This window comes from Haematobia irritans, chromosome 1, assembly GCF_050003625.1.
Source record: "Haematobia irritans isolate KBUSLIRL chromosome 1, ASM5000362v1, whole genome shotgun sequence".
Lineage (NCBI taxonomy): Eukaryota > Metazoa > Arthropoda > Insecta > Diptera > Muscidae > Haematobia > Haematobia irritans.
In genome coordinates, this window is record NC_134397.1 from 68288965 (window position 1) to 68300712 (window position 11748).

The following is an 11748-nucleotide window of genomic DNA, read 5'->3' on the forward strand; positions in this document are numbered from 1 at the left end:
CCGGATCCCTGAACATAACTAAGTTTTTTCACTTCTTAAAGAAACTTTTGTAGTTTGAAGGAAAAACTTGGAGTTCAAAATTGCAAGAATGTCTTTACCCAATAAACACAGGATGAGCGTTTTTCAAATGCAACACCTCTTCAGTTTGAGGGTAAATATCATTTTCAACATAAATTCAACTTGACTTGAAAAAGCTCATCTTCAATTCATCTTCAAATTGTTTGCGAATTACAACCAATTTGGCAAAATGTTGACGAAAACTTTGAAAATGTGTTGAAGATAATTGGAGAAAACTTTGACAAAACACTACCCTACACTACCCTGTATTTCGTGGAAGAAATACAAAAATGTGGAAATTTTTTAATAATCAATTGAAATTGCTTATAATAATTGGTAAGTAAAACTAAAACACGAAATGAAAACTTGAAGGAAGTCACTAAACTCAAATCTCTTTGCAGACAACTAAAATATTTGGATGCTGATTCTTGGACACATTAAGAGGCTGGCCGATGAAAAATGGTAGTGGCTTATCGAGAAGAGAAAGTTTCCATAAATCAAAGTGCAACCAAAAAAACTTGGTATTTATGCTTTTCCATATCAACAACTACTGGATGATAATTCGCATCACATCGATAGTTTAATTTATATCGCATCATCGGTTTAATTTGTTATTTTGTGAATTGAAATTGCTGGAAATTTATTCCAATTATCTGGCCATCAAGTTCCTGAAAATTGCCAGTATTTTAATACAACAATTTTGTAATACCAACGTTCTTGAGGAAATCACGAAGTACCTGGTCAGTTGGAAGAAATACAAATTGGTAAGTCAAAATAAAAAGTGAAATGAAAACATAATGGAAATCACAAAACTCGATTGTTTTGCAGAAAACTAAAATCATTGAATGGTATATTCTTGGAAGATGTTGGCCGATGAAAAACCGATGAAGGAAACAACAAAGAAAAGTTTTCAGAAAACTTACAAAGTGCAACCAACTAAAACAAAGTGCAACAATTCCTATATCAAGAACTTCTGGATGAAAATGTGCATCATCGGTTTAATTTGTTATTTTGTGAATTGAAATTGCTGGAAATTTATTCCAATTATCTGGTCATCAAGTTCCTGAAAATTGCCAGTATTTTAATAACAACAATTTTGTAACACCAACGTTCTTGAGGAAATCACGAAGTACGTGGTCAGTTGGAAGAAATACAAGTTGGTAAGTCAAAATAAAAAGTGAAATGAAAACATAATGGAAATCACAAAACTCGATTGTTTTGCAGAAAACTAAAATCATTGAATGGTATATTCTTGGAAGATGTTGGCCGATGAAAAACCGATGAAGGAAACAACAAAGAAAAGTTTTCAGAAAACTTACAAAGTGCAACCACTTAAAACAAAGTGCAACAATTCCTATATCAAGAACTTCTGGATGAAAATGTGCATTACATCAATTTACATACCGTCATCAGTTTGATATTTTGTGATTTCCTCTTGCTGGAATCTATTCTAACACACAAGCCAGCAAGTTCCTCGATAGTAAATATTTCAAATTGCCAGCATATTAATGACACCAACATTATGGAGGAAATGGAATTATACATGTAAAAATGTTTAAGATATTTAAAGTTGTATTCATAGTTTTATTTATTAATACGTTTAATAAGATAATTACATTTTGATTGGTATAATATTATTATTTTCATATATTATTAATGTTATTTTTAAGATTATTATATTTGTTAGCGAAAAAATAATAAAATTTACAAAATCCCTAGAAATTTAGTATTGACTTTCAGTTGGAACTAGGATTGACTTTCATACAAATTGTGGTTTGAAAGTATTCGCAACAATGCTAGTTTTTTATTTTTCTCACATTGAAAACTGTTTGAGAAATTATTGAGTAGCGATGCATTTCAATTTGAGGATTACAATTGAGAAATTATTGCTATTGTGTTGAATTTTACTGTTGAGGGTAATGTCTGTTTTTTGTTGAGAACGCGATTTTCTCAACAATTTCTCAACTTGAATATTACCCTAATCCTTTGAAAAAATGTTTGAAAAATTATTGAATTTTAGTATTTTTCAAACGTTTGTGTTTATTGGGTAGTGACATACGAAGTTCATGATGGACGCCTTTTTGGTAAAATTTACAAATTTAAAGAAATTCTGAACTATTTTGTGGAAGACACGAATTTATTTAATCTTTATGCTTCATTTCAGTATATTTTTTCCTCGGTTTTAGTTAATTTAACTAACGCAAACAAAAAATTACTAAAGTAAAGGAAACTTTTTCCAAACATAATAATTCCATAAACTAAAAGAAACTTAAATTGGCTTTAGTAGTGAAATAGAGAGTTCACTTTTTTTTTGAGTGAACATTTTATTTCTATAGAAAATTTTGTCAAAATTATATTTCTACAGAAATTTTTTCAAAATATTATTTCTATAAAAAATTTTCCCAATATTTTATTTCTATGGAATTTTTTCTCAAAATTTTATTTCTATAGAATTTATTGTCAAAATTTTATTTCTATAGAAAAATTTCTCACAAAAATTTGTTTATAGAAACTTTTTCCAAAATTTAATATTTATAGATTTAACAAAAAAAAAATACTATTTTGGGTAGAATTCTACCAACTGTGGCAACCGTGGAGTAATATAAATTTATATTCTAAGTTAGATACGCTGCATATTGATGTTTTAAGATAATAAAGTACTTAGAACCATTTTTGTTTTGTAAAATTTGTTTAAATTTAACGAAAAATATTGTAGGGAAAATTGTTTGGGAATGTATGAGAAAGTAGGAAACTTTTTCTGTCCTTGTAGGGTAAACCGAACATTTTCCCTGGCAACACTGACTATGAGCTATAGTCAGATTGATACAAAGCACCCATAAACATGTACCCCTTAATTTTCTTAAATATGCAACTGCGGTTTATCTCCCATATCTATATCAAAGTTACCCAACAAATGCTTATGTTTACTAATTCAGTAGGGGTGGTTTAGGGTATGATATAGTCGGCCCCGCCCGACTATCTACTTTACTTTCTTGTTTTTATTTACACTTTACACTAAAAACAAAGTGAACTCTCTATTTCACTAAAGCCAATTTAACTTTATTTTAGTTCATGGAATTATTATGTTTGGAGAAAATTTCCTCTACCCTAATAATTTTTTGTGTACGTTAGTTAAATTAACTAAAACCGAGGAAAAAATATACACAAATGAAGGATAAAGATTAACTAAATTCGTGTATTCTACAAAATAGTTAAATATTTCTTTAAATTTGTAAATTTTACTACAAATGCGTTCATCATGAACTTCGTATGTCACTAAAGACATTCTTGCAATTTTGAACTAAAATTTTGTCCTTCAAACTACAAAATTTTCTTTAACAAGTGAAAAAACTTAATTATGTCTAATAAATTTTCTTGAATTTGTCGAAAAATATTTACTTATTTTTATGACATCGGCGTGATGCCAACGTTTGTAATACTGTTTAGTTAAAATTTTCTAAAATATTCAAAATTTTCTAAAATTAACCAAAATTTTTCTTCCTGGTGGGTTCACTGTTTTTTCAGTGTATGTTAAAATTTTAAATTTTAGTTAGGATACTGATTTTATTTAGTGATTTTTTATTTGATCATTTCAACTAATATTTTGTTTCGAGGTGAACAAAGCAAACAAGAGCGGTACAAGCATGCTGTCGAATTTCTAGGTGGCCTAAAAGAGACTTGGAGTGCTTATGTCACATCTCGTTTAGAGTTCATATTTTAATTTTTTTCCTTATATTTCTTAAACATTTATGACATTTTACCATGTTTGCCGTTACAAGTCCTCGAATTCGACTGACTACTCTTAGCACGAGTGACTCGTCTGACTGAGTACTTTGGACGTCTATTACTCTGCTTATTTGCAGTAGTGACGGCTGCAGTCTGCTGCATTATGAAATCTTAGTTTAAACTTTATATGCGAATGAGTACACCTAACTGATTATGATGATGATGATGACGATGAGGACAGTGATGTTGGTCAAAATTCAAAAGCTATAATGTCTGATCTTTTTCTTTGTAAGAAATTCTTTACAAATGTTAATGTAATCACATAAACACATAATAATAGAGCTTTTTTCTGTTTGAACAATTGTAAGATCATCTTCTGCTGAGACACATATCAATATGATACATATATGAGACATTTCATTTGAATATTTCAATATGAATATTTTTCTTGTATTTTGTATTCTTCAGATTTTTTGTGGGTGTTATACATAAACAAGTATATACGGCCGTAAGTTCGGCCAGGCCGAATCTTATGTACCCTCCACCATGGATTGCGTAGAAACTTCTACGAAAGACTGTCATCGACAATCGAATTCCTTGGGTTGCGGTATCTTAAAACTTCTTAACATCGTTTTCTAAATTGTGAGTTAGTGCATACGTGGTATGTATTAGACAATACGTAGAGAGCCAGAATTGGGGGTCGCTTATATGGGGCCTATATACAATTATGAACTTGATATGGACAAATTTTTATGTGATTGGGGTTCGATTTATCTGAGGGCTATATATAACTATAGACCGATATGGACCTAGTTAGGCATGGTTGTTAACGGCCATATACCAGCACAATGTACCAAATTTCAACTGACTCGTATGAAATTTGCTCCTCCAAGAGGCTCCAAAACCAAATCGCGGGATCGGTTTATATGGGAGCTAAATATATATGATTATGGACTGATATGGACCATTTTTGGCATAGTTGTTAAATATCATATACTACCACCACGTACCAAATTTGAACCAGATCGGATGACTTTTGCTTCTCCAAAAGGCACCGGAGGTCAAATCTGGGGATTGGTTTATATGGGGGCTATATATAATTATGGACTGCTATGAACCAATTCCTGCATTGTTGTTGGATACCATATACTAACTTCAGGTACCAAATTTCAACCGAATCGGATGAATTTTGCTCTTCCAAGAGGCTCCGGAGGTCAAATCTGGGGATCGGTTTATATGGGGGCTATATATAATTATGGACCTATTTCGACCAATTTTTGCATGGGTGTTTGAGGCCATATATTAACACCACGTACCAAATTTCAACTGAATCAGATGAATTTTGGTCTTCCAAGAGGCTCCGGAGGTCAAATCTGGTGATCGGTTTATATGGGGGCTATATATAATTATGGACCGATGTGGACCAATTTTTGCATGGTCATTTTTTTTATTTATTTATTTATTTGTGGTTATAACAGCCTAGCACAACAAGATATTAAATCTTATAAATTATAGCACTAGGTTATATACTTTTAGTTACATGTATGTTCATGATTTGTATAAAACTGTTGAAACAATGATTTTAATATTTCTGAGACATAAAAATGTATACATATTAAATAATACAAAATTTTTATTATGAATTCGACAAATTATTCATTATGTAATATATAAAATTCTTTAAGCTCTTTTTTGAATTGTAGTGTGTTGCTGACTAGTTGTAATTTAGTTGGGAGATTGTTCCAAAGGCGGATTGAGGGTATTAGAAACTGTTGTTCAGACCTGGTGTATTTATATCGCAATTGAGTTATTCTTTTTCCGCGATTGGATCTTGAAAACTGCAATCTCTCATATACATATTTTGGTTCAGCGGTATAGATAATTTTTTGAAGAAAAACGAGACATTTATACTTGATTAGGTTCTCCAGGCTCATGTCAAGAAGCTGATAAGCGAATGCAGATATTCGATCGTAACGTCTCTTCTTGAAGACATATCGTGCAATGGAGTTGTAAACTACGTTTAGTCTTTGCATATCGGCTCTATTACAATTTGCAAATATTTCTACTCCATGTAGAAGATCGGGAATTAGGTACGTTTTTGCTAATAGCATTCTGATTTGAAGAGGTGTTGAAGATTGTACAGCCCATAAGTTACGAAGCATACCATAGGTTTTGGCAATGTTGTGTTGTATATGATTAGTCCAGGTTAGACGGTCGTTGAACGTTATACCGAGGTTTGTGGCGGATGAAACAATGTTTATTGCGGTGTGTTTTATATGAATATGTAGTTCCTGCGAAAGGTTTATACCACTCTTGTGTATTACCAGACATTTCGACTTGGAAGGATTTATTTTCAATTCATTTCGCGCGGCCCAGTTTTCTATTCTTTCCAGATCATGGTTTATATCATTGACGCACTCGGTTAAATTCCTCATATATGCACTAGCATAAATTTTGACGTCATCGGCATAGAGATGTATATTACAAAATCTTTACACATTAGGCAGGTCATTGATGTAAATACAAAATAGAAGGGGACCTAAGATAGATCCTTGTGGAATACCTCTTTGCGTAGGCAGTATACTTGATTTTGCGTCATTTACACAGACGGATTGCTTCCTCTCACTGAGGTATGAAGTCATAATAGATTCATCCATTTTTGATCGTAGGTACTCGACCACGTCTGTAAGAACAGTAGTACAATTCCTTTGCTCTCTAAATCCGGATTGTCGGTCTGTAAGTAAGTTATGAGATTTTATGTAGGTGTTCATTTGATTAAACATGAGTTTTTCCAAAACCTTCGAAAGATATGGCAAGATAGAAATTGGACGGAATTCGTGGTTTGCTTTTGGTATAGGAATAATTTTGGTGTATTTCCATGCTCCCGGAAAAATTGATTTGGTAAGTACCGTGTAAAGTATGGAAGACAAATTGGTAGCATTAGTTTAATAAATTTTGGATTAAGTTCCTTCTGCGTTCGACTTTATTGAAAGGAAACATTTTAGAACTTCATATTGATCAACACAACGGTAACAGAAGGGAGAATCATTTTCCAAATTGTTGGCTAGTCGAGGAAGTGGATTTGAACTATTGGTTTCTAAATTAGTTGTTTGGTTTGCAAATAACTAATTTAGAAACCAATAGTTCAAAACCACTTCCTCCACTAGCCAACAATTTGGAAAATGATTCTTCCTTCTTTTACCGTTGTGTTTGAGACCATATATTAACACCATGTACCAAATTTCAGGCGGATCGGATGAAATTTGCTTCTCTTAGAGGCTCCGCAAGCCAAATCGGGGGATCGGTTTATATGGGGGCTATATATAATTATGGACCGATGTGGACTAATTTTTGCATGGTTGTTAGAGAGCATATACTAACACCATGTACCAAATTTCAGCCGGATCGGATGAAATTTGCTTCTCTTAGAGGATTCGCAAGCCAAATTTGGGGGTCCGTTTATATGGGGGCTATACGTAAAAGTGGACCGATATAGCCCATTTGCATACCATCCGACCTACATCAATAACAACTACTTGTGCAAAGTTTCAAGTCGATAGCTTGTTTCGTTCGGAAGTTAGCGTGATTTCAACAGACGGACGGACATGCTCAGATCGACTCAGAATTTCACCACGACCCGGGATTTATATACTTTATGGGGTCTTAGAGAAATATTTCGATGTCCTATGGTGGAGGGTATAAAAATATGTTTTGCTTTAAATCACGAAATCAATTCTTCCAATTGGTTTATATAGGGGTTATATGTAATTATGGACCGGTATGGACCAATTTTGGCATGGTTATTAAAAGCCATATACTAACATCACGTACCGAATTTCAAAGGGATCGGATGAAAGTTGCTCTTCCAAGAAGCTCCGGCTCAAATCTGGGGGTCGGTGTATATGGAGCCATACCTGAAGGTTGTCCGATATGGCCCATTTACAATACCATCTGACCTACATCAATGACAACTACTTGTACAGAGTTTCAAGTCGATAGCTTGTTTCGTTCGGAGAATGAAGTTATTTCACCGGACGGAAGGACATCTCTGGATCGACTCAGAATTTCTCCACAACCCACAATATATATCCTTTACGGGATCTGATGCCAACATCTCGACGTGTTACAAACGGAATGACATAGCTAGTATACCCCTCATCCCATGGTGGAAGGTATAAAAACTGGAATTTGCTCATAATATGTGTGAATGTAAACATATATAAATTTACAAATTTCGAGTAAACATATATATGTTGTGATATTTTATTCAGAGAGCGGCAGAGAGAGAGAGAGAGAGTGTATGGAAAGAAATAGAGATGGAAACCGGGAGGGTTGACGAAAGATATCATCATAACACAGGGAGAGAATGAAAAGAGAGCAATTTCTGTGAAACCGCTTGTACACTCAAAAAAAAGTGAACTCTCTATTTCACTAAAGCCAATTTAACTTTATTTTAGTTCATGGAATTATTATGTTTGGAGAAAGTTTCCTTTACTCTAATAATTTTTTGTGTACGTTAGTTAAATAAACTAAAACCGAGGAAAAAAATATACTCAAATGAAGCATAAAGATTAACTAAATTCGTGCCTTCCACAAAATAGTTCAGAATTTCTTTAAATTTGTAAATTTTACTAAAAATGCATCCATCATAAACTTCGTATGTCACTAAAGACATTCTTGCAATTTTGAACTCCAAGTTTTTCCTTCAAACTACAAAATTTTCTTTAACAAGTGAAAAATCTTAGTTATGTCTAATAAATTTTCTTGAATTTGTCGAAAAATATTTACTTATTTTTATGACCTCGGCGTGATGCCAACGTTTGTAATACTGTTTTGTTAAAATTTTCTACAAATATTCAAAATTTTCTAAAATTAACCAAAAGTTTTCTTCATGGTGGGTTCACTGTTTTTTCAGTGTATGTTGTATCGGAAAACTGTTTTATGATGAGGCCAAAAATTTGATATGCTTAAGTCTAAATATTATTTAATTTGAATATTAGAATGAGTATTCGGAGTAAAGAGAATTGTTAGACATTCGGAACCAAGAACCAAAATTTGAAAAAAAAAAAACAGCATGTGTTTTCGCCTTGAGAGCAGCATTTTATGTATGTGTGGACATGTGTTTTGTTTATCATTTTGGCATTATGGACACAATTTTTTCTTGGTTCGTTAAAAGAAATCGGAACGTATGCTAACCACTGCTCCACGTGACCAACAAATGTATGTTTCTGTTAAATAATGTTATGTTTGCATGGGCTCGTAGGCGCTGCAAACTATGCTATATAACACAAATGTAACTTATAACGATAATTGTCTATTGGTGACTATAACAGCTACGTAGCCCAGTGCACACTGGGGTAATTGACACCCAAAAGTGTGATTAAATCAGCCAAGCTTCTCAATAACGCAATATATATTTTTTTTAGTTAGGAAACAGTTATTAGATACAAGAAACGTCATAAAATCATTTACTTTAATGTAACTTTATTTTTTTTTTCCTTAACCCTTTCACTACCGATGTCCACTTTGAAGGACATTCGAAAAAGACACCAAATTCTATTTTTCCACTTAGTTTTGATTTATCTCTCGATGTTATTTTAAAGTAGAGGCTTTAATCTAAATAACCTATAAATATTTTCCATATTGGTGAGGTCCAAAATACATTTTTGTAAACTTTTTTAGAAATAAACGAAAAATACGAAAATTAGAGACTACTGTATGTTTCTAGTAAATGGATATTCATACGAAAACTATAGCTGACACTTTTTCGGGTTCTTTTTTGTACTTTTGCTCACACTTTGAAGGACATTATAGGCCAAATAGCGCTTATTTTCGTAAGGCCACTTGGTCAAAATTCAAGAATCAAATTTTCAAAACAAGCTCATATAGCTCTTGAAGTATTTGAAGTAGGTTTTCAAAATGGCAATTTTTGTTCTACATGCTGTTAGTACAAGTAAAAACAGAAGAAAAATTAAAGTTTTTAACATTAGGTTTATTTCGGTAGTGAAAGGGTTAAAATAAATGAAATACATATCCAATACAAAAATAAGAAACGGTTGTTAAATTTTCTTTTTAGTTTTTTATATTATTAGTCATCTGACATTGAGTCATTAGCAAAAACATCATCATCATCTTTTTCTTCTTTGTTTTCAAAATCATCATTATCTTCCATATCATCAGTTATTAGATACAACATTATCCTCTTTTGGGGGTTTGAGGAGCTACACAGCTGCAATAGGCAAATTTTGAAATTTTTTCTTTGGAAGCTTTCTTAGAGAACATATTAAAGGATCTGAAGTGATTAAAAATCTATTAAAAATTTCCTCGTTAGCCTTCTGCCTACTACATTTTCGCGCAAAATCCTCCCTGAAACGTTTGAAGTATTTGTTTCGGGCCTCCTGAGCCTCTTCGGACAATTGACCTATTGGCAACAATGCATTAGACACTATTTGCGGTCCATGTATACAATATTTATGCAGCGTTGGAGGTATACAATACCAAGGATATTTTTTAACAAACAATCTGCCAGTACTTAAAGCAAATTGTCGAAACTTCTCTATTTCGATTTCAATTACAACAACAGTAACACTAACTTGACGTACACATATTATTTCTGTTTTTACTTGCATTTTTTCAGTTGTATGGGCATACAAAAAAAAATTATTTTTTTAACAGGGGCAAGTATGGGCAAAATTTTTTTTCGTTAACATATCACTTACATTTGCTGTTTCAAGAAAAAAAATGCATTTCCACTGAATTCAGTGGTATTCACAACTATATGCCTACATATATACCTAAAAACACACATTTTATACGCCTGTACGGAAAAAATTATTAAAAATACAAACAGACACTTATTGTACTAATATATTCCATTAAAACTTGAAAAAATACCTGAGGTTGAAAGTTCCATTGTTAACAAAAATTATACTTGTTTAATTTTTTAAGAAAAATCACTTTTAAATATGAAAACACTTGTGTTTTTTACAATGCGCGCACCAAAGTAAAGAAAACGTCAAATTTGCAATCGCAGTGCACATATACCATTGGCTTTTTCCCAATTATTTTTTCACACAGTGATGCAGAATTTTGTTCTCTTTCGAACGGTACCCATGATGAATGGGTATCTTCGATTTGAATTTTTGAATTAATCACACAAATCGGTATGAAATACCCCAATGTGCAGTGGTAGTGTGTTAGCTAACAAATTGCATGGTTCCCGGTTCGATTCTCCGTCCAGGCGAAAGGTAAAATTTAAAAAAATTATAAAATTGAATAATTTCTTCAATATTATTTGTATTACAGAAAAAGGTGCCAAGAACTAAAAATTTCGTGGAAGTGAAAATTATGTGAGCGAATGAGCACAATCTTCTTGGAAGAAAATTCTTCAAAATGCTTCCAAACATATAATATGTTCACATAAAACAAACATAATAATGTTTCGGCAATGTCCAATAATATATGTGCTTCCTGCAAAATATGTTTGGAACATATGTTAGAGAAGCGATTTTTTTGAGGGTGAGGGTACATATTTAGAGAAGGTTCTACTGAATTTAAATTAGGATAAAGATTTCATTTCCTACTTTTACTTTTTGGAATATATTAACAAAGCTATTCACGAACAGATATCAAATATGAATCCAAATTTCAATTTAAAGTAAAACAGAAACTTCTTAATTTTCAATTAGCGATGATTGAATGACCCATATGCATGTGTTTAGCCCAATATGCCATAAAAATTTGTTGCATAAGTTGCATTTGTTTTGTTTTGCTGTTTTAGAATCGTGTTCAATTAGATGCTATTTTTCGACAAAAGACAATCCAAATTTTTAGAGGATTTTTTTTCTAGCAAAGCAATGCACGATTTTGCATATAACTATTATGATGTACATAAATACATTAAAATATACATACATGTTATTTGGGCATATGTAAATACATTTATGAATGAAGTCCAATGGTTTT

General features: G+C 32.1%; 1 protein-coding gene and 1 long non-coding RNA gene across 2 annotated transcripts; one reads left to right on the forward strand and one right to left on the reverse strand.

Annotated features, from left to right (window-relative positions):
• The first annotated feature begins 488 nt into the window (after positions 1-488).
• LOC142238933 (uncharacterized) lies at positions 489-1710 on the forward strand. Its single transcript, XR_012722868.1, has 3 exons — positions 489-821; positions 886-1217; positions 1282-1710. It is a non-coding gene; the product is annotated as an uncharacterized LOC142238933 (long non-coding RNA).
• A 3725-nt stretch (positions 1711-5435) lies between these two features.
• On the reverse strand, positions 5436-9979 carry LOC142225697 (uncharacterized). Its single transcript, XM_075295541.1, has 2 exons — positions 9885-9979; positions 5436-6273 (listed from the first exon to the last, which is right to left on the reverse strand). The coding sequence occupies exons 1-2, from the start codon at positions 9977-9979 to the stop codon at positions 5436-5438; spliced, it is 933 nt and encodes a 310-aa protein (XP_075151656.1).
• Positions 9980-11748: the final 1769 nt, after the last annotated feature.